At 40.8% G+C, this 23,584-nt stretch overlaps 1 protein-coding gene across 1 annotated transcript in view; it reads right to left on the minus strand.

Annotated features, from left to right (window-relative positions):
- Nucleotides 1-23,584, minus strand: part of LOC132113511 (slit homolog 3 protein-like) — a 58,975-nt gene that overhangs the window by 28,959 nt on the left and 6,432 nt on the right. Inside the window, exons 5-14 of the mRNA XM_059521304.1 lie at nucleotides 22,808-22,879; nucleotides 21,723-21,794; nucleotides 17,906-18,049; nucleotides 17,427-17,590; nucleotides 13,956-14,106; nucleotides 11,746-11,820; nucleotides 11,061-11,204; nucleotides 9,478-9,621; nucleotides 3,336-3,499; nucleotides 1,702-1,837 (exon numbers count right to left, since the gene is read on the minus strand). Coding sequence (XP_059377287.1) covers nucleotides 1,702-1,837; nucleotides 3,336-3,499; nucleotides 9,478-9,621; nucleotides 11,061-11,204; nucleotides 11,746-11,820; nucleotides 13,956-14,106; nucleotides 17,427-17,590; nucleotides 17,906-18,049; nucleotides 21,723-21,794; nucleotides 22,808-22,879 — 1,266 coding nt within the window. The remainder of the gene's footprint in view (nucleotides 1-1,701; nucleotides 1,838-3,335; nucleotides 3,500-9,477; nucleotides 9,622-11,060; nucleotides 11,205-11,745; nucleotides 11,821-13,955; nucleotides 14,107-17,426; nucleotides 17,591-17,905; nucleotides 18,050-21,722; nucleotides 21,795-22,807; nucleotides 22,880-23,584) is intronic.

The raw sequence follows: 23,584 nt of genomic DNA on the forward strand, positions 1-23,584 counted from the left end.
GTTTCTCTTCACCTCAATCGCTAATAAAACCGCTTGTTACCTCAGTCTCTCCCTGTGATTTCTTTTCTTCTCTTAGTCACTGACGTCTTGTTCTATTGCTTCTCTGTCTCTCCTTCTATCCCTTTTCTCTAAGTATGAATATGAGCCGGTCTTATAGTTTAAACGGCCTGTGTGTCAGCAGTTCTATGAAGGCACTGTGCTCACTCTTCATCTGATTGGTCCAGTAGATAATGACTGACACCTTAACTGTGCAACAACTCACTGACCCTCATACAATCAGAGTGACCCGTCTAAGAATCAATACCAGAAAAAAGGTATAAAGCCCCACTAGGGCAGTACCCTAAGACACAAGAGCTAAAAGGTACATCGTTGTGCCTTATTTACCCCTATATGGTGCATATTAGTATCTTAAAGATACATATTAGTAGCTTTTAACAGGGTACTGCCCCAGGAGGAGTTTTGTACCATTTTTAGTGTGTAATAAGGATCATGGTCACCTTGTGACATGGGCATTGTTATTCTCTGAATATTTCAGAAATTGTATTTCTTATGGCATGCTGGTTTACATTATAACCCTTGAGTGATGAATGTCAATCCCTGAGCCTGTCCTCCAACAAAAAAACGACCATATAGGTTGTTTGTGCAAGCACCTTATTACGACCTATATTTACGTTTTAAAGTTAAAAAGGCGTAAAAATAATGACAGTTACGTATAACGTCATTACCAATCAAAACGCACGTTTATTTAAATGCAATGTGTGGACTTTTTACACCGATCTCACAGTATTTCCTACATATTTTACTAGGTGGCTTATTCATTCGAATGACCACACCTAACCCCACCCCTAAACATAACCCTCACAGAAATCATGCTAAATTATGATTTATTGAGCATATACATTTCCGTGCACATCCATTCCCTGGGATCGAACCCATGATAGCATGATTACATATCAAGGTATAACGCAATAATCTACCAACTGAGCTACACGAAACGCAAATCAGAGTGCAAATAAAAGAGTGCAAAACATTAATATGAAAACGACCTTTTTCCGATAGGGGCACAATTGTAGTATACGCTTTGATGGGTCGTATTTCAGGGATTTGGACAAACGACCTATACGAGCGTATTGGTTGGAGGACAGGTTGCAATCCCTGCTACTGTCAAAGATGTCTGTCAATACATATAATGAAATTCAGGGTATTGTGGTATAGTGGACAAAGTGGATAACTTCCTACAAGACAGATTGTCCTTGTAATAAATTTACTGTGCCATTTGTAAGTATCATATGTGAGTATTGTCATTGGCAAAAAAATAATTGCGTAAAATAAATAAATAAATAAATTGTCTTTGTCCTCTTGTACAAATGTATAATACTGCTGTATAAATTTTTTTATTTGTTTTATTTTTTTTACATTTTGTTGAACTCGTCACAAGTCATGTGATTTGTGTTAGAGCTGTGTCATTCCCAATCAATCAATCAATCAATCAATCAGTCTGTCCGACAATGGATCAAATCTACATCTGCATCCTGAAGGTCATGTGGATATTTTTAACAAACTAAACTGACCAAGTAAAGAAAACTGGATGTACCATTGCACAAACCGTTGCAGACACAAAATCTTATTTTTTTTGTGAAAATAAATTATCTGTCCTAAACTAAAAAATATGACACGAAGGAGACGGAAGAAGAAACTCACAGTTCAGTTGTATCTTTAGGGATACCCTTAGGCAGCGAACGCAGCCCGCGGTTACTACAGCGCACCACTGTGTCCGAGCATGAGCAGGAATCGGGACAGCGAGGAACTGACGGCAGACAGATATTCTCTTCCATACCTGAGAGAGAAAGATATGCATATTTTATGCCACTTTACATCATGCAAGAGAAAATTTTAATGTGTTGCTAACCGATCTAATATAGAAACTCATCAATTCTTTAAAAGGAAGTAATGGAGGATGGAGAAAATAGCCCTTCCTCCAGTATGTGGGTCTCCAAACATGATTATCATTATTACAGCGCACACTTGCTCATAATCAGTGATACAGTACACAGGAGTTTAAAATCAACAGCTAAATATTGCTTTTGGCCTCGCTTGCTCCACATTTCCTGCAAGCGATACTTGTAGCCTCCTCCCTACTTTCATCCAAGCTCTGTAAGATGCTATCTGTAAAAGGCTGAATTGCCCTGCAGATTAAAAAGAAACAGTAAATTAAGCCATTAATGGGAGGTAATGGAGACTCCAACAATAACACGCAGACTGAGCAACACAGAAGAGCCAAAGCGGCTGTGGGCTAGTTTTAGAATGACTGGACTCCTTCAAACAACCAAAAATATCTTCCCGTAAATCAATTTAGCTTGACTTTGTTACTCTAACTGTGATTGCAGAGCACTGAAACAGCTGGATGTTGTGGTAGGGTGAGTTTTTTTGGAGCTGAATTGATGAGGCCCCGCTCAAAGAGGAAGAAACGAACGGAATAACAACACATGAGCCCTGACAGACAGCTTCTTCTAACTAATGGACCTCGAGCCAAGGCGATTTCTCTCACTTTGAACCTCTTTATTTCAAAGTGCTACGCCCGTCTACAGCTGAGCAGGCTCTCTTAACACGATATTCCATGAAGCAGCAAAATAACTGTTTCTACCCTAGCTTTGACAGGGAGGCCTTCTGGAACACAGGACCCTGGGCCAGACAGAAGCCAAACCGCAGTTTCTTTTTCTCTGTTAAACTTTATGTCAGTCTCGAGAGGTTCTGCTTTCCCCCTCTTTATGGACACGAGTTCTTCCCTATAAAAACCAGAGTTGGAGAAGATCATGTTTAGGCCTCCATGCTCAGTGTTTAATTTGTCCTCATGCTGCCCTCTCGGTACGGCCTTGTGGGAAGCTGGACGGGTGTGTGATTTACCCTGACGCTGGGAAGCAGGGAGAGGGGGATGAAGGTTTGGGAAATCTCGAAAAGAGAGCCTTGGTCTGGAAGGAGGAGATGCAGTGGCCTGATCTAAGCAGTGTGATTTCATGGGAACTGGAGATGGATGTGGTGTGGATGGCACATGTTACAGAGCAAAAACTAGCTGAGGTCTGCAAACCCTTGTTCAGCGTCCTGACAGTGCGACTCTGGTTCATGAGGAGTTGCTTAAAAGGATGTATATCAACAGGCCAGTGTGCACATAAAGGAGTAGAAGAGTATGAAAGAGAATCAACATTGTAATGATGGAGACATGGGAGTATAGATTGGTATATTCACAAATACATATATATCAGTTCTTACTGCTTTTATTGCTTAATATATATTCTTTGAAGTTACAATAGAGGAATTGGCCCAAAATAGAGTTATACCATCGCAGGAGAAATCAGGCATGGCTACATCCTGTATGGGGATCTCCTTCAGGAAGGCAGGTTTCTGGCAGCGTGGGTTGCCACTAACCACCCTGGTCTTCTTAAGCCACATTCCCAGCCAGGCTAAGTGACAGTCACACACGTAGGGATTAGACAGCAGGTTACTGTACACAAACAGAAAGAAAACACAAACCCCATTACTATATAATCACAACAGAAAGCAATCAGCAGGGTTAAATTACCACATAACCGATTAAACTCCAGCCCATTTAACCCAGCAGGAGAACTGAATTTGCATTTAAATGGCGATACAATTATGACTGTGGTGTGGCCTGCAATGCTGACAATATTTGATAGCAACTTTTGCTATGTTATTACATTGTTATAAAACTGTTATAACAGCTAATTCAAGTAAACTACTTTTAGCACTAACACGAGGGCTCATGAATAAGACACAGACACATTTTCATCAAGTTTGGGTACAGAACGATCCATCAACCAATGGCTACAGGGACCACTGGACTACAGGCTTCAGAATCAACTTATTGGCCCATTTTTCATGCGTCCTCACTGAGTTCTGAAAGTTCAGGTGGTGGCACAAAGATCTAAATCATAAAATTGTAGCCTTGAGTTGAAAGCATCACTAGCAATGACTCTAGAAGGCCCACCAGGGAGCCGGCTGACGGCCCACTCAGACGCCCGTCTAACTGATGCATTGCTGAAATACACGGGCAGGCGCTAGTACAGGCACAGAGGAACTCTTTCATACAGTGGGAACTAAAGAAGCTGTTATACACTACAGCCTGCGGGATAAATTAATCGAGTGTGCTGACCTTCTGCTGCTTTGCCAATAGATGCTTCGCAGCTTAAGGGGATGGGCTCATGTTAACACATCCTATATATTTGTTTGCCTTTAATCATTTTTACATCACTTTCTGTACTCGCTTCAAAGGGCAAAGGAACACAAGACAGCTGAGAGAGAACAAGTGAGGCAGACGTTTGCTTTGGGAATGATATCGCAAACTAGACATGAGAGAATATTTATGCTGCTAAATTTAATAAATGGAGCACAGCCGACAAAAAGAAAAACATGGTTATTTTTACTGTGATAATCACAAGTGTGAGCACTCATAAGTAACCTCTGTCCTGACTGCTCACTCCAAACCTTCCTACCGGAAACACACTCCCGCTCTGCTCTAATTTCGGCCGAGGTGGAGGGATGAATGATGGAGTGAGAGAGAAACAGGAGGGAAGTGTGCCCAAAGCGCCTGCTGCACTACTGTGGGAAGAGAACTACTGTCTCTCTCTCTTTCTCTCTCTTTCTCTCTCTTTCTCTCTCTCTCTCTGGATATTTTTAGCTGCCCTGTGCTGAAATGGACATGGCTGTGTCAGCCGCTGGGTAATTAGAGAGCTGGCAAAAAAAGAAAAGAAAAAGAAAAAGTCTGAAAGAAAAAGCAAAACAGATTGATTGGAAAAGTTGGCTTATGGCATAAGGAATAAAGAAAGAATTCAACATGTTTTGCAGTTTCCATACATAATAGATGTAATACATGTGTAATAATGTTCATTTAGTTGAAAAGAAGTATACGTTACATTCTTCATGGAGGTATGTATTATGCACAAATTAAATATAATATTTAGAATAAAAAGAATATAATATTTAAAAATAATTACATATTTGTTAATAAAAATTACATTAATTATTTGTATCAATTAAATCATAATATAGAAGATAATATTTAAGAACATTATATTCTATTTTAGAATACAATATTTAAAAAACATGGCAAAAAAAAAAAAAGCTCAGCAAAGCCAAGCAAAATTACAAAACAAAGTAAAAACAACAACAAAAACATGACAACATAAAAAACAAAACAAAAGCAAAGCAAAGAAAAATATACAACAAAACAAAAAACAACACAAAACAAAACATAAACCATGCTAAAGTGCTAAGCTAGAAAAAGGTTGTAGAGGAAGTTTACGCCGTGTTTAAGCTTTGATAAAAAGAATATATGTTACTGATTAGATGACTTCATTGTGTAAGTTATTTTCGTTGTTTATGTACACTAAACTTGATTAAATAATCAGAAAGGATTGCACGACTGTCACAGTGTCTGGGTTGTGTTCCCTGGGTTTCCACTAGGTGTCCTCCTTTCTCACGGTGTCTTTCTCCTTATCACTTCCTGTTCCCTTATTTGGTCACCTTCCTCCTGTTTAGTAATTGATTGTTCCCCACCTGTCTCCTGTTCCCTCATTATCCTTCTGTGTATTTATACCCGGTCTGTCAGAGTCTGTGTTACGGAGTCCTTGTTTAATGTTTGAGAGTTAATTCATGTCCGTCGCTTCTTGCCTTGCATTGCCTTGTCTTCGTGTCTTGTTTATGTTGGATTTGGATATTCTGGTTTTGACCCTGCCTGGACTGTTTACCCCTTTTGGATTACCCCATAATAAATATCATACCTGCAATTGGTTCCCTCTCCTGTGTTATCTGTAACACCGTACGTGACAGAAGGACTCCGTCACAGTAGGAACCAGCGGTATGTCATTTTTCCGTTCCCCAGCCAAGATGGCGGAGCGGCGAACCAAGTACCTTCGGTTGACCGCCCTCCGCCAAGAGGGCAATGAAGTGGGTGCCCTGGCTCAGGTGTTCTGGTCCCTGGCCGAGGGCATGGGCTACAACGATGCGGCCCTCAAGGACTATTTTAATTGCGGGCTGGATGATCCAGTGTCTCAGGAGGAGATAGCGCAGTTAGAGACACTGGAATTCTGGGAATTTGTGCGCTACCTGCAGCATCGGCTTCGGTGGGATGCCCCAGCCACTTCTGTCTCTTCCGGCGGGGTGGTCGTCAGCCCAGCACCACTGCCCAGGATGGCAACCAGCCAAGCGCCACAACCCAAGATGGCCGCCAGTCCAGCACCACTGCCCAGAATGGCTACCAGCCAAGCGCCACAGCACAAGATGGCCGCTAACCCAGCGCCAATGCCCAAATTGGCCACCGGTCCAGCGCCACAGTACAAGATGGCCGCCAGTCCAGCGCCACAACCCCAGATGGCCGCCAGCCCAGCACCACAGTACAAGATGGCCGCCTGTCCAGAGTCATGGCCCAAGATGGCTGCTTGCCCAGCGCCGCTGCACAGGATGAGAGTCTCAACTGACCCTCCGGAGTCGATTCAGGTGCCAGTTGACCCTCCGGAGTCGAGTCAGGTGCCTGTGAACTCTCCAGAGTGGAGTCAGGTGCCTGTGAACTCTCCAGAGTGGAGTCAGGTGCCTGTGAACTCTCCGAGTCAGGTGCCAGTGAACTCTCCAGAGTCGAGTCAGGTGCCAGTGAACTCTCCAGAGTCGAGTCAGGTGCCAGTGAACTCTCCAGAGTCGAGTCAGGTGCCAGTGAACTCTCCAGAGTCGAGTCAGGTACCAGTGAACTCTCCAGAGTCGAATCAGGTGCCAGTGAACTCTCCAGAGTCGAGTCAGGTGCCAGTGAACTCTCCAGAGTCGAGTCAGGTGCCAGTGAACTCTCCAGAGTCGAGTCAGGTGCCAGTGAACTCTCCAGAGTCGAGTCAGGTGCCAGTGAACTCTCCAGAGTCGAGTCAGGTGCCAGTGAACTCTCCAGAGTCGAGTCAGGTGCCAGTATACTCTACAGAGTCGAGTCAGGTGCCAGTATACTCTACAGAGTCGAGTCAGGTGCCAGTGAACTCTACAGAGTCGAGTCAGGTGCCAGTGAACTCTACAGAGTCGAGTCAGGTGCCAGTGAACTCTACAGAGTCGAGTCAGGTGCCAGTGAACTCTACAGAGTCGAGTCAGGTGCCAGTGAACTCTACAGAGTCAGGGCTAGTCGCCGCTGACCTTTCAGAGTCCAGTCAAGTCACCGCTGACCTTTCAGAGTCCAGTCAAGTCACCGGTGATCTTCAAGGACTGAGTCAAGTCACCGGTGATCTTCAAGGATTGAGTCAAGTCACCGGTGATCTTCAAGAACAAAGGCAAGTCACCTCTGATCTTCATGAACAAAGGCAAGTCACCTCTGATCTTCATGAGCAAATGCAAGTCACCAATGATCTTCATGAGCAGTGTCAGGCCAGCACCAATCTTCTGGAGTCCAGTAAGGACACCAGGGAATTACCAGAGTTTCGTCGTCCCGTTGGTCCAGCCGCACGGAGGTCTGCTCCGCCTTGGGGGGCTCTGGTCCTGACCACATGGCTGTGGTGGTCTTCTGCTCCGCCCTGGGGGCCTTCCGCCCTGACCACACGGCTGTGGGGGTCTTCCGCTCCGCCCTGGAGGACTCTGGCTTCGTCCACAAGGACGTGGTGGTCTTCTGCTCCGCCCTGGGGGGCTTCCGTCCTGACCACACGGTTGTGGTGGTCTTCTGCTCCGCCCTGGGGGGCTTCCGTCCTGACCACACGGTTGTGGTGGTCTTCTGCTCCGCCCTGGGGGGCTTCCGCCTTGACCACACGGCTGTGGTGGTCTTCTGCTCCGCCCTGGGGGGCGCCACATGATGTCCTTATGGATTTCTGTTTTGTGTTTCTTGGTTTCTGTTATGTTTCTGTCTGTTCCCCTCAGTGAGTCTGGCCCTCCGTCCCTCCCCCTGAGCCTCCACCTGTCCGCCTCCCTCCTGGTCTGTGTCGTGTATTGTTGTGGAGCGTCTGGGAGCCGCTCCGTAGAGGGGGGGTCCTGTCACAGTGTCTGGGTTGTGTTCCCTGGGTTTCCACTAGGTGTCCTCCTTTCTCACGGTGTCTTTCTCCTTATCACTTCCTGTTCCCTTATTTGGTCACCTTCCTCCTGTTTAGTAATTGATTGTTCCCCACCTGTCTCCTGTTCCCTCATTATCCTTCTGTGTATTTATACCCGGTCTGTCAGAGTCTGTGTTACGGAGTCCTTGTTTAATGTTTGAGAGTTAATTCATGTCCGTCGCTTCTTGCCTTGCATTGCCTTGTCTTCGTGTCTTGTTTATGTTGGATTTGGATATTCTGGTTTTGACCCTGCCTGGACTGTTTAGCCCTTTTGGATTACCCCATAATAAATATCATACCTGCAATTGGTTCCCTCTCCTGTGTTATCTGTAACACCGTACGTGACAACGACACCCCATGCAAATCTGTACAGTCTGAGAGTCTCTCTGCTCAGAATCTGCTTACACATTTCGGTAAGTAGAGAGGGTTCACAATGAAAAAGAGAAGCATGTGTTTTGCTGCACATTGTGATTTGTGCCAGGAATACAGCCTGATATGATAATTCAAATGGTTACAGATGCTCTCTGTGTTGGGAGTCATCATTTCCATTTTTTTTTATAAGTTATGATTTCACCAGAAGTTATTTTGAATGCTTAGCAGCATCTGTTTATCTACAAACATCTGTGAGATCTCTTTCAGCTTTCTCTGTTGATCTTTCTCTTTCTTGTCTTTTCCTCAGGGCTGTGACACACTAGAGTTCATTTTTTGTTGATCAGTTCTTTATTTACCTCCCCCACAAAAAAGCTACGCAGATATTAATCTGTATTTAAAAAAATGCACCACTCTCCATGTTCTCCAGTTGTTCCCAATTTCTTTACATCATACAATCAAAAACAAAAATGAAATGGCAGAAGAATGAATTCAGTACATTTGCCTTTGTATGGACATCATGATCATCATCATCGCACAAAACTTTTAGTCCATTTTTAGACAGCAGAGCAATTTTCCTTTTTAGCCATTTTTGAATAATTCACCCTGCCCCACAGGGCAAGCAAAAATTTTCTCATCTGAGCTTCAAAAACAACCGAGACAAGAAAACATAACCTCATAATTTTGAAAACCATCTGCAAACAATAAGAATTCTTTGCTCGAACCACATCCTCATGCGCTTTGCATATGAAGATATAATAGGCGCTTGATTGGTGGTGGTGCGTGACCCGATAGACTGTGTTTGACTTCCTGCATCTTTGTGAATTTTTCAACTAACTCATTTGTGGGTTTGGTACAGAGACAGCAACTTCAATGAATAGTTATATTAGGCAGCAGAGATTTCAAAATTCAAACCTAATTCTCAAGTATTATCATTATTAATTCTATTTTTTAGCACTAAAGAATTTCCGTTGATTGTGGATGCATAACTGATCAAGTGAACCTATGGCACAGAGGGGAATGTGTGTGTGTGTGAGGGTGGAGGACTCACATGGTGGAGAGGGAATGCAGGGTGTTGAAAGCTCCCGGGGCGATAGTGGAGATCCTGTTATCGTAGAGGGAAAGCAGGCGAACGGAGCTAAGGCCGGTGAAAGTGGCGTTATCCACGCAGCTGATTTGATTGCTCCTCAGCATCCTGATGGGAACACAGAGGCAGAAGGATCACATTGAGTCTGACAGACAGCAGCACACAGCTCATGGGGATGGAGGAACGGAGAGCTGCTGTAATGTGTTCTGCTAACAATTCACTTCAGAAACATTATTTTGTGAAAATGTGGCATGCACGCAGTGAGTGGGTAAACACACACACGCACACACGCGCACACACACACACACACACACACACACACACAGACACACACACAGACACACACACAGACACACACACAGACACACACACAGACACACACACACACACACACACACACACACACACACACACACACAGGTATAAGGGAGGAAAGTAGGTGCATATGAGACAGAAGTCTAGTACAAGTCTCCATTCACTATAACAACATATGGTATGGATCAAAAATGTATTTTTTCAATGCAGACTCAATAAATGCAGAGTGAAAAATGAGCTATCAATTTATAGTCCTCTTCAGAAACCTCTTTAAAAAGTGTCACATATATCGTAAGCAATTTTATTTTAAATATATATATATAATCTTATTTATTTATTTATTCTGTAAATTCATTTTTTATTTTTTTTGTTGTCGAGTTTGGCTTATTGCGTGCTAATTATAACAAGCTTTATTTATACAACAGACGTCTCTGTTTCAGTCTCTGGCTTGTCGGTCTTTGAGATTGCCAGGTAAACGATGATCTTGGATCGCGGCCTGTTCTGTAACCATGTGCGTATGCTCTCTGAGATCCTGTCTGTGCAGCAGACGCGGGCCGCTTGACACGGGACAAGATGGGTTTGTGTGCCTGTGGTTGGGGAGGGCTGAGCTGCCCAAAACAATCAGGTTCTCCTAAAGGCCCTCAGCAGCACAAACGGGCTAAATGCAAACCAGAGTCAGCTGTGATGAAAACCTGAAAGCAGCAAATTCGGCATTAAACTCTGACAAACAGGGATCTGAGACGAGCAAACTCAATTTGGACAAATACTCCTGGGATTTGAAAGCCACTAAATCCAATATTGCAGGACCATGATTCCATTCATTTGCTCCTATGCACTCCTCTCTCTCTCCAATTAAGCCAATTATAGTGACAGCAGACCTTAGGAAGGCTTTTTCTAACCACCAGGCTTCATATGCATTGTTTTAGCATCTTTGTTTCCGACAGCGCTCCGTCATAGAGGACGTCTATGCCCCTAAGTTTCTCAGAACAGCTTCTCGCGGTCAACATCTTAATTTGACCTGACGATCACAGTTTGGTTTCTGCTGAGAACGGGCAGTAAAAATACCCTATATGAGCAGTTTGCCGTAACTCTAGTGTTTGAGCATTTGTATTCAGAACTGTGTGAATATATGAATGTTAACGTGGCTCAGAGGCATGTCTTCATTTTAATGAGCAGGATCACAGTAGAATACTGAACAATGAGCTTAAACGTGAAACAGTGGCAATACTTACAGCGTTTTGAGGCCGCTCAAACCGTTGAACATCCGTCCGCTGACTGACTGCAGCTTGTTTCCGGTCAACAGCAGCTCCAAAACACCTCCGGCCCCATCAAACGCCCCCTCACGGATGTCCCGGAGTTTATTATTACTTAAGTTTCTGCAAACGGAATTGAGGAAAACATTAACTCCCGTTGCGCTCTGATGAAAGCTTTTCTTTTAATGTGTCTCAGTGGTGCTATTTATTACTCTGACAAATGGCAGAAAGCATAGGTTGTCATGGTACACTGCAAATGTCTTTGTTTCATCATATGAATAGGTTGTGGTTGTATCCTAAACACATGTTTAAGAAGATTCACAGCTTAATTTTAAACCGTGCTTCAGTAAAATGTAAGTTTGGGCTTTTAGATCTGCCCAATTTATAACTGTGCTAGATAGTAAGCAATTTCCTGCATGATAAATAAATCACCGGTCCTCTTTCTGAGCGAACACCGCTCTTTCCAATTTTGGAGTGGCCTGCAAATATTGCCTGACAGTAAACCACTGCATGCATTTTCCCATTAGGTTAGAATATTCCCGAAGCTTTTCTTGCCCTGTTGTCTATAGCATTGATGGCATACAAAAATTTATTTTCCAGATATGACAAAGTCATTCAGCAGTTGAACCCTTCAAACGCAAAGGAGAAATAAACCAGTTTGTACATCTTGCGCAGGTTTGGCAGCTTCTGGAAAGCCCCTGTAGCCTCTAGGACGGAGATTTCATTGTCGTTCAGCCGTCTGGTGGAGAGAGACAAAGGTTTACAGTTTAACAGTAAGTAGAGTACTCACAAGCTATATTAATAAGATAAAGTCTTACACCAAAAAGCACTAGGAAACCTCACTGGAGCATGTAGGAGTGAGATGGAGAAGAGAGCTAAGGGTGATGGGAAGTGATTATCATTCAGGCACTGTCTCTGTTTCAGTCTTCAAGTCTCTTATGTGGGACACGCTGTATGTATAATCAGGACTGTGATGTCATTGTAATGAAAAACTAGTATAGCTCTCTCTGGTGTGAGCTCTGGATATGTGACTCTCATACACATTCATCCCCTCCCTCAACATCAGTGATGACAACATGAAGGACAGATGGTGTAGAGACTACTTTATGCCAGGGGTTTCAAACTGGGGCTGCAAGGAGGTAGCAAAAGCAGGAGGAAATGTAAAAAAAAAAAAAAAAAAAAAAAAAAGGTAAATAAATAAATAAAATAAATTATTTATAATTATTTTAAATTAAAATAAATAAATAAATATATAACACTATGCAGAATTTTATTATATAAAATAAACTTTCATTCTGCTTTTGCACTGGTTGAAAATCCTGAGATTTATCACAAATAGAAAAATTCATTTTCATTCAGCCATTTCAGTAAAACATTATGCCATTTTGCATTAGGGTGAAAGTGCTTCATATTTTGTTACACTACCGAAAAAACACATTGAATATGAATAGACAATGAACTTACTGATATGACTGCATCTCAAAGGAAAAAATATATAATATTATATTTTGCACATAAAATATGTGGTAGTCTGTTATCACATTTTTGTATTTTTCTAGCCCATGTGTGCCAACTTTTTTCTATTTTCACACATATTTAAAATACTAATTTTTAATTCACAATATAAATGGGCCATTAAAATAAATAAATACATAAATAACGTTTGAAAACCCATGTTCTGTGCATGTATTACACAAACTATTGTCTTCCAAAACTGCATTCAATTTATTCAAGTGCATTCAAGTTATGTTGGAAAAATGTATGACATAATGCATTTATGAAGGCACATCAACAGCACTAGCCTTTTTTAATAGTAAGTTTGTTAACATTAATAGAATGATTATTAATTTTTATGCACAACAATGCTAATCTAAGTTGTATTTAAAAATGTCATAGTATTGTACAATTACTATAGAATGCATACTTTGATTTACAGCACCTTCATAAATTGAATATAGAAGAAAAACACACATAGTGTGCATTCTTTATTCAATATTTTGTTCTTCTGTTAAATATCCTCCAGTAACCTGTTTTATTTAAAACTTGATTTTTCACTTTGCATCTTGCTCCAATCATATTGATCTGAACGCACCTGACATCATTAATTACGACTTCCCAACTTGCAAATACGAAATTCCCAGGAGGACTTGAATGCATCAAAAATGTGTAAATTATAACCAGGAAATAACAAGAAACTATAACCAGAAAATGATAGCATCCAGTACTGTACACACTGCACAGCAGTTAGCAGTACGCTAGTATTCCATTGAAAACACAAAGTGAGACAGGCTGGTGCAGAGAAGGTCTAGACAAGGTTCAGAGACACTTTCCAAACATTAGTAAAAGTAGAGTCTAGTAAATGCACCATGGCTGTCTTTTTGCTTCCTCCAGGAGCTGCCTTCCCCAGCGGGGCCTGCCATGGGAAAGCACATCAGACATAAAGTGCTGGTTCCTGGTTGCTAGCATTCCCGCAAGAGCGCTATAAATAAGCAGCTGTGCTAGCGGGTGCAAGCTGTAGTCACTGAGCCGCAGACAGACAGAGAAAGAGAAAGAGAAAGAGGGAGTGACAGATGACTGGAGTCGATGGGACTGCACCCTGATGTGTCCTCTACACATCAACACAAGGGCAAACACATTGTCACCCTGTCTAGCGCTGGCCAGGGAAAACACGGCTGAGTGGCTAATGGACATTCATTCACCACAACTCAGCTGGGGACGAGACCCCGTGAACAGAGGACAGGAGAGAGGAATGAGGCCTCGGAGACAGAGGGACACTGAAAGAATTAGTGAGGTGAGATTGTAAATGCAAATGATGGTGTGAATGACTGATGGGGTCACTAGGTGTGTTTGTAAGTTCAGATGTGTGACTCTTACAGGTCAGTGGTGTGCTCCGGCAGGTGAGGGGGGATTTTGGTGAGTTTGAGGTTGGAGCAGTCCACCACTGTTCCCTCACACCGACAGCGCTCGGGACAAACCAGGTCCTGGAAACATTCGCCGCTGAGACGACTGCGGTAGTCCTCCGCACCTAACACACACAACAGACACAAACAGAGAGAGACAGACATTCAACTCAGCATGTGCATGGTTAAACCTCACAAAATCTGGCAAGCATATGTCCAGGTCATAAAATAAAGAAAGAAATATATTTAATATATTATAATAGCCTATACTATATAAATGCATGTATTAATATATTAAAAGAAATATATTTGCTTTAAAATTAAGCATGTTATTTTTAGGACAGCTAAGCACTATAAAAAATATCAAATAAATAAATGGTACAGTATTTATGCATCAAGATTTTTGTTGCATTTTTATTATTTTTTGTAATAGTAATACAGCTCAAATAATAGGTAACACATAATTGCATAATTCCCTTCTATGTGCTACATTGGCCGTCCGCAAACAACTTGACCCCGTCCACGAACACATCATTTTACTGACGTCTGCTTTTCTAATCTCGGGGAGTTCACAAAATGCTTGCTCGTGAAAGATGAGCTCAGTACCCTGTCCATCTGGACCGGCTGCTCCACTGAATCACAACCTGTAAGTATGATAAATAATAGATGTTTATATTTTCTATCGAGTGTTCAAAATGCATAACTATGGCAATAGGCATATCATTTCTGACGCGCTGTAGTGGTCGACCAATCACAACAGACTGAGCCATCTGACCGATCAGAGCAGAGTAGGCTCAGGGAAGGAGGGGCTTAGAGAGACTGAACCTTATGAATGAATCTTTTGAGAATCGTTGGAAAATGAGGAGACATTAAATGCATATTTAGAGAAAACGAAAGCATGTTTTGACCTTGCATGCATACAGTATAAATCTATTGTAGGAGAACCTTAAAAATCGCATAATAGGGGCCCTTTAATGACTTTATAATCATTATAAAAATATGTAAAATCTATGAACACAACTTATTTTTCTATATAAAATGTAAATTTGTACTTGTCATGCAAATGTTGTAATATTTACTGTATATGAAAAGAGCTGTAATACAGTTCAAATTTAAAATAATGGGAATTAAGGAAATAAATCTCAAAGTAAAATGTCTAAAATGTATCACAGTAATGAGAAATTGAGGGAAGTGTGCTTAACTGTCTTAATGGCTTTGTAATCTTTATTTTAAAAATACTGTATGTAAAATATATGAACACAACTTATCTGGAAATTTACATCTGTAAATTTGTACATATCATGCAAATTTTTGCATTAAAAAAATAATTATTATATTTTCTTTTGATTGTAGGGGAAAACATGGCCTGGACATATTTTTCAGATTCATCCACATAATACATTTTTTAAACAGTTTATTTTACACCTTTGTTGTTTATACCAACAAACACGTCCACGAACAGACACAGGCACTTGTTTTGCACACACAACCTCATCGTCTGCATTCTTTTTTTTAAAGATAGCAGCGTCACTGAGCGAGGGGTCATATATCGGAGGTCTGGCACTACGAAGTGTTTTGACAGGAAAACACAGGCAGTTTCTGTGTAACACGAGGCTCTGGCCGCCTTCGATAAGTCTGCTTCCCATCAGCCATCACTCGCCTGCCACTGTTTATCTTATTCCCACCATCTCCGTTCGGCTGCCCTGATGCTTCCAGCCAAACGGCCCGATGTCTACGAGAGCGACCTTAAAAAAAAAAACGCCCTTTGAAATGCAGACGGAGAACACAGCTAGAGCTCCTCACAAGCGATCCATTGTTCCCAGGTTAAAGAACGGCACCTTCACTCCTCATGATGGCAAAGACAGCTGCCACTGCACATATCCCAGAATGCCATGCTGTATGCGAGTGTGTCCAGCGGTCCCTGGTGCTTGACGGAACCATGTGAGGCTTGTGTAGGCGGCGGCACATGGTTAGATCAAGCACAAGAGACAGCTGTACCAGAGGCCAGAGTGGAGGAGCGGAGCGGGACGGAGAGGCGGGGAGGAGGAGGAGGAGGAGGAGGAAGGAGCAGCCAGGAAGCCGCCCAGAACTCTGGGCCACCATGCACACAGTCAGGCCGGCCGCTTTCCCTCGTCCCAGCATGGACATTACCCCGCTGGGAATACAAGGCCCGAAAGGACAGACAGACAGACAGACAGACAGGGACTAGAAAGACACACACATAAAGACATCACAGAGGAGAAAGGAGTGGAGCAAAGCCCTCTGCCACCACACATACACACAGACATAAAACACAGATTTTCATGTGCAAACACTGTGGAAACACACGCTAGGGGCCAGTAGTGGGTTTGTGTGCTCTGGCGTTGCACTTGTTGTCGTGCTAATATACTGACAGAAGTTTAATGAGAAAAACCTGTGGCTTAATATCAAAGCAAACAGTGGCTGCACTTCTCCTACCAAATCAGTTCCCTCAGGGGCCCGTGCTTTTGGCTGCGTGTGGGGGACCATTTCCGACTCGTAAAAACATCCTCTAAAAATGCATCGTCATTCTGCTTCAGAACAGCCAGCATTGTCCTATTAGCACTCTGAAATCTGGCAGTGTGTGAGAAGAACTGCTCCAGGCCAGAGTATGCCACACACACACACTCATAGGAAAAGGAAAGGGACGTCACTGAATGTGAGGAGCCATTGCTTGGCCAGAACTTCAAGCCATCCACTGTGCAAGACACTGTGCACATCCTATAGAGGACTCATTGTGGGTGGGACAGGTGGAACCATGTAAACAGTAATAACCAGTAGCCTGGGTCTTTCATAAGGTGTAAATCCATAATTTAGTTGTACATTACCATTTTCCATTTAAACAGGATTTTTTGGCTACTGGTTTGCTCGTATTATACTATTTATATTCAGCAAGGATTGCATTAAATTAAATTGCATGCATTAAATTGACAGCAAAGGCTTTTACAATGTTACAAAAAAAGAACTTTATAATAACACTTTATTTTGATGGTCCATTCACAGATATTCTACTGACTATAAGTAACTTTGTAAGTGCATGCCAACTTACTCTACCGACCCTAACTTAACAGTCTACTAATACTTTAATGAGAGTTGTTTGACATGCAGTTGCAAATTAATGAGAGATAGCCAACATCTATGTAGTTTCTTATAGTCAAATAAAATAAAAAAATAAATGCAACCCTTTTAAAAACAAACACACATTAAATATCTTAAGAACCCCAAACTTTTTAATGGTAGTGTATTTTGACAACTGTTTCACATTTGAAATGAGCTGCCAGCTACCAAGCTGCTGAATACTGAATGTGAAGTGAGCGATCATGTTACAATGTCATAACATTTTGATTTCTAAATGACTAATTTCACTCAAAGTACCAAGTAATGACCTGTTTTACATAAAACACAGTGTGCAGGTGTGTAGCTCTACCTGTGCAGCGGAACTTCTTGCCCTTGACCTGACTGATGCGTTTGTTGGCGAGGCGGCGTGGATGGCTGCATCGAGCTCCACTGGTCTCAATTGGATTGTCGAACAGGTAGTCGGCCAGCCACTTTAGATGACAGTCACACATGAAGGGATTCTGAGCGAGGTGTCTACGGAGGGCGGACATAATGATAAATCAAAATGAGAGTCAAGGGAGTTTGTATAATCAAACAGTAATATCCTGTGATAACAATATGATTCATAAACATGAACTGTTTTTTTTTTCAGTGTTTTTATTTGTTTAGTTCACATTTATCTCACTGCTGTTAATGTTGTTTTGCTGTCTACTCTGAGCTAATTAATTGCGGGGTGAAGGCAGTCCCACTCAACAGTTGCTTAGAGACTGGAGTCTCCTGGACTGAGTGTGGGTGTGAAGGATAGGGTGTTTATGTGTGTGTGTGTGTGTGTGTGTGTGTGTAACTCACAGTGTTTTGATGGCACGCAGAGGAGTGAACAGGCCTTTGCTGATGGTCTGAAGCTTGTTGTCATAGAGGGACAGCAGGTTGAGGTTCTGCAGGTCTTTGAAAGTGTTCACTCGGAGACAGTTTATCTTGTTGGCGTTCAATAGTCTAAAAGAGTAAACAAGTTTCAATAGATGCATTTTGTCTAGGGCTGGGATAAACGATTATTTTTTAAACGATTAATCTAGCGATTATTTTTTCGATGCATCGATTAATCTAACGATTCATTTTTCAGACCGATTTGATTTCGATTATCTCCCCATTAATTGACTACTAACAATTTATACATGTTGATTTTCATATCTGAATGAAAAAAAAACCATCAATTCCTTAACATTGCAATATATGTTTATTGCTCTTAAAATTACAAAATTAAAGACTGACTAAGAATGCATTACTTTGCACTTGTATAGAGATAGCATTCAATAAAACCTTGAAACCTTGAAAACACATAGCTTACTGAAACAAGCTTACTGAACACATAGGGTCTAGCTTACTGAAAAAAGAAGTTCTTTCAGATGAAAATAACTTGATGTCTAGTATTCAATAAAAAAGGTCACCCAAAATACTTGTTTAGAGCAATTGAAAGAATACAGTATGTAAATGTAAACTTGAGGGCTTTAAGCTAATACAGAGAGTGCTTTTACAAAAAAAAAAAAAAATTAACAGTGGGAGCCAGCAGCCTGTCATGGAGAAAGAAAAATCTCTGAATGCTCCATGTGAAACTTTGGCGTTCTGCCCTTTTTCTATCGTGTCTAATGATTTTGATTAATATGCACAAGGGAGGGAGAGAGCAAGAAGCGCTCGTGTTGTTTGAAGACTGTGAGTGCGCTCGCAGCCGGGGCTCTCTCTCGTACGCGCCCTGTTATTGTCACTCACCGATCAAATAAGGCTTTGACAGCCACCAAAAAAAAAGATCAATGCAGAAAAACCCCTGGATTGGTTATATAACGTTGGACAGAATGTTGATCCGGCCATCGCGTATATTCAGCGCACATAAGGTAAACGTTTTGCAAACGTTTGTTTTTTAGAGAAATAAAAACAGGTCGACGAATCGATGTGCATATTTTGCGTTGTCCCAGCCCTAATTTTTTCTCATCAGTACAAACACACAATAACAAAGAAAAAAAAATGCTTTAAGCTCAGCTATAATATCTATGTTTTATTTAAACTTATAATAATCGCTCTCTTACCAGTTGAATTGTGGTACAGAGCACATAACGTCTAAGTTGCAAATCCCCCCAACCCCCCACCCCAAAAAAATACTGTAAAATGAATACTGAAATTTTCTAAATTATGTATTCCTAAAATGTATTCCTTAAAAAAAAAAAAAAAAAAAAGAGAAAAAAACCCCTAACAAAACAAATAAAAAGCTAAAAACAAACAAACAAACAAGCAAAACAAAGCGAACCAAATCTAAACTGGCAAATGAAAGCAAAGCAAAAAAAAACGAGCAAAGTAAAGTAAAGCAAAGCAAACCAAAAAGCAAAGTACATAAAAGCTAAACAAAACAAGCAAAGTTAACCAAAACAAAGCAAACCAAAGCGAGAAAAAAAAACAAATAGAGAAATGTGAACTAAACCAAACAAACCAAAAAAGCAAAACCAAACAAAACAATGTAAATATTTTAATTGCTGTAAATTTTGCCATTGTGTCATATATGCTGTTCTTGATGACTGATGATTATTTATTGTTCAACAGAAGGCTATAATGTATAATATCCGTGTGCGGCGTCAGTCACCCTATAAAAGCCTCTTTCAGTGCAGTCCCTGAGGAGGTGCCCATTGTCCAAGTGCCTGGTTCCCAAGGGTATTTTGTGGAAGACTTAAGAGACAATAAGGACTTTTTATTTTCAATTTGCCTGACTGAGCGGAAAGTGCTGCTCTCTCTGAATGATTTTATGTTTTGCTTTAAAACCTCTAGTGGAGAACATGATGGTTGCAGTAAATTTGGAAATCTGCCATGTATCAGTAAGGATGAGCAGTGTGCAGATTTCAATGGCGAAGAACTTTACAGTGTGGAATCCACAAAGTGCTCAAAGCTGAGCGACTTGATGTAAGTATCAGAAACATATTCAGATCTATAGATGTAATTTACTCGGTTCACACATCACAAATTTAAACAAACCCGGAGTGAATGTGTTGTCGATGAACTGCTGGAGTAGCACCCATCACTCATGACACACACTCCTCCCTGACTTCCAGCTGCCTTCACGTCTCTCCCTTTCAGGCGCCCCGACAATTGACTAACGCAGTCATGTGCTTAATTACTAAAAGCCATTGTAATGAGGTTTTGTCTTGCAGAAAATGCATGCATCGTTAGTCTACTCACAGGGTGAACTAATTAGGTTTGAGTATTTCAAAAAAGAAGAAAAAATTATAAAAACAAAAGAAAAAAAGAGTGAATGAAACCATACACTAAAGAAAGAAACACAAAAACACTAAACTAGCTTTGCAAAATTGGTGGAATGCCCTGAGGTGTACCTTTGAAAGGGTCTTATTAAGAAAATCCATTAAGGACGAAGAACTTAATTGCTGAAAACACACATAATTTGAGTCATTATGGCAGTTGACAGTGAAAACATGGGCCGGGCTGCTCCAGTAAATCTATGGCGTTTTAGAAGCATAATAACAGGTGATGTGAGTGTGTGTGTTAAGAAAAGCGGAGGCCATCAGAATTTCCTCAAATCATTAGAATAAGCTGAAACAGGCCGATTAGAGCAGACAGATTCACCTTAATTTGGACCATTAAATGCAGAAATGATGTCTGAGCAACGTTTCCATGTCTACACAAATATAAGTAGGTGTGAGGGACATGTTTAGCAATAAAGTCCAATTTGCATGCTAATGATGTCGAGAGTGTTCCCCCAGAGGACACAAGAATAAAACCTGATGCTCCTTTCAGTCTAAACACTACATGCTCTCCTCAGTTCTTTAAGTGCTTTTCTTCCTTTCATGAGGGAAAAGGGAGAGATGTTTTACCTCCAACAATCCCACAAGTCTTTTTTTTCACTAAACACATTTGTTCTCGTTGTGAAGCATATACATATAAACAGTGGGGTTCTGTTTTTCAATAAAATAAAATAAAATAAAATAAAATAAATGTTTTCAGGTAACAAAATAAAACAATTCTAGGTCACTAATCAAACATTCTGAAATCATGCACAATCATGCTTTGCAAAAATGTGTAGTGATTAAGTGCTACATATATTAAAGCAAATTATTAATTTAATTATTAATTAAATATCAAGTAAATAAATAGAGGAATTCAGAAGCATTTTCAGCAAAATAGTTATGACACAAAGATAAAATATTATAAAATAATCTTAAATTTATTACAATGTTTTTCTTTTATATGATTTTTATGATCAATAATACAATAAAAACAGTAATGTTATGACATTATAACAATTTCAATTAATACGTTTTCTATTTTTATTTAATTTTAAAATGTAATATCGGTGTCACATGATCCTTAAGAAATCATTCTAATATGCTGATTTGATGCTCAAGAAACATTTCCCATTATTATTAATGTTGAAAACAGTTATGTTGCTTAATATTTTCGAAATATAAATCTTTTGTAACATTTTAAATGTCTTTACTGTCACTTTTGATCGATTAAATGCATCCTTGCTAATATCATTGAGTGGTAGTGTAAAAAAAATAAAAATAAAAACAATCACTAGTGGTGAAACTTGGACCCCACTGCATATTCACACACACAGCAGTCATTATCTTCTTGACATTGAAGGTTATTGAGTCATAAATGCAGCACTCACAGCAGCTGCAGGGAGACCAGGCCATCAAACAGTCCCTTTGGGATCTCAGCGATTTTATTTCCATACAGGACCCTGGAGATACACACAGATACAATGTAAATTAAGAACAATGAATCAACCCACAATGTCTCAGTAAGTCTAACCCATGTGCAACACATCAAGCAGGTATGTATTTCTTAAAAGGGCTTACATGTTCATCAAAAAAAGCATCCAAAATCATGACAGTGGCACATAAAACTAATCCTCTGAAGTCATACGATACGATCTAGCTGTTGATGATCATGTTATAAGTGTGTTAAATGCAGGGTAGGCGATTTAGGGCAGAGTTTCCAGTGAATATTGATTTATGTTTCAGTCACAAAGCTATCGTATGGCTTCAGAACAATGCATGACTACTTTTTATGACAATTTATGGTGTTTTGTGTCCTTTCTGAAGTTCTCCATTCATAGCAATTGTGTTTTGTGTTCACAGAAGAAAGAATGAGTTCATATTGAGTTCTAAACAATGCTCACTTTTGGCTGAACTATTCCTGCAACACACTCTAATTTCCGAGCAAACGTGTGGTCGTGTGTTTGTCATCTTGCGCATCCTCTTTGCTGTATTCCTAGTCCCTGAGAGACTGCAGCCCATCTTCCACCCCTCATCGTCTCTTTAATCACACGTCATGTGTAAATGAGCTCTGTCTCGTGTACAGCTGTGTGGGCCGGACGCAGAGAGATAGATCTGACCAAATTAATATGCGCATGCTGAGTCTTCTGGCTCGCTCTGGCTTGTTGAGGTGATTTAAATGAAAGTTCTCCCTTGTGTTCACGCTGCTGCAGATGTGAGCAAACACACACACACACACACACACACACACACACACGCACACACACACACACACACTCAGGCAGACAGGTCTCATCTCCATTCTCTCAGCCTCCTGTCAGCTGATTTATCTGACACCTGTCCTTTCACCTGACTGTTTACATTTTCACACGCCTATTATCTTTCTATATGTATTACAGTGCAGCTCATGTGTATGAATATTCATATGTTTGTGTCATTCCCATAATGTTTGCATGTGTATGAGAAAAACACTTACAGGGAAGTGAGCGAGCGCAGGCCACTAAATGCATCTTCAGCAATCTCAGATATCTGATTCTTGCTCAGGTCTCTGTAATGACATAAATAGAGATAATACAGCCGACTGTTAGACCAACAGAGGGATGCTTTGCACATTTGTCTGAAAGGACATCGATACTCCATAAATACCAACAAACTCGATACTGAGGAGAAAGAACATAAGAAACTGCCTTGTGATCATCATTAGCATAATCTTTAAAGAGGAAGTTCACCTAAAACTGAAAAGGATTTACTTTTTCTCACATCATATGTCTTAGATTACCGCGAATTAGCTGTGTGGACCAGTTTTTAGCTTTTTAATATTGCAATTTCATGAGAGAGAATAAAGAATGACTAGTTCCTTAAAAGTCTTCTGTTATGTAAATAGATGATCTCCGTTTTGGGTTGGAAATAAACTCTAAAACGATTTCGTGAGAAGTGGTTATGAAAAATCTACACAAACTAATTTTTTTTTTCTTAGATGTGTCTGTTTGAGCATATTCTTTAAAAATACAGAGCTCTTCACGTCAAGGCATCACTGCCAAAGCAGAGGTGAGAAGATCTGAATTTGTGTCTAAAATATAGATTTTCTTGTGCTGGGTGACATGCCTCTTGAATCTGCGGTGCGTGTTATGAACACTTCTACTATTTTTTCAATGCGGTTGACAGGAGATCACTTGCAGCAAATACAGAGTTCATACATATGCTGAAAAAGTATAAAAAGAAAGTGTGTATATTTCTAGATGATTCGAAATAG

This window comes from Carassius carassius, chromosome 33 (genome assembly GCF_963082965.1).
Source record: "Carassius carassius chromosome 33, fCarCar2.1, whole genome shotgun sequence".
NCBI lineage: Eukaryota > Metazoa > Chordata > Actinopteri > Cypriniformes > Cyprinidae > Carassius > Carassius carassius.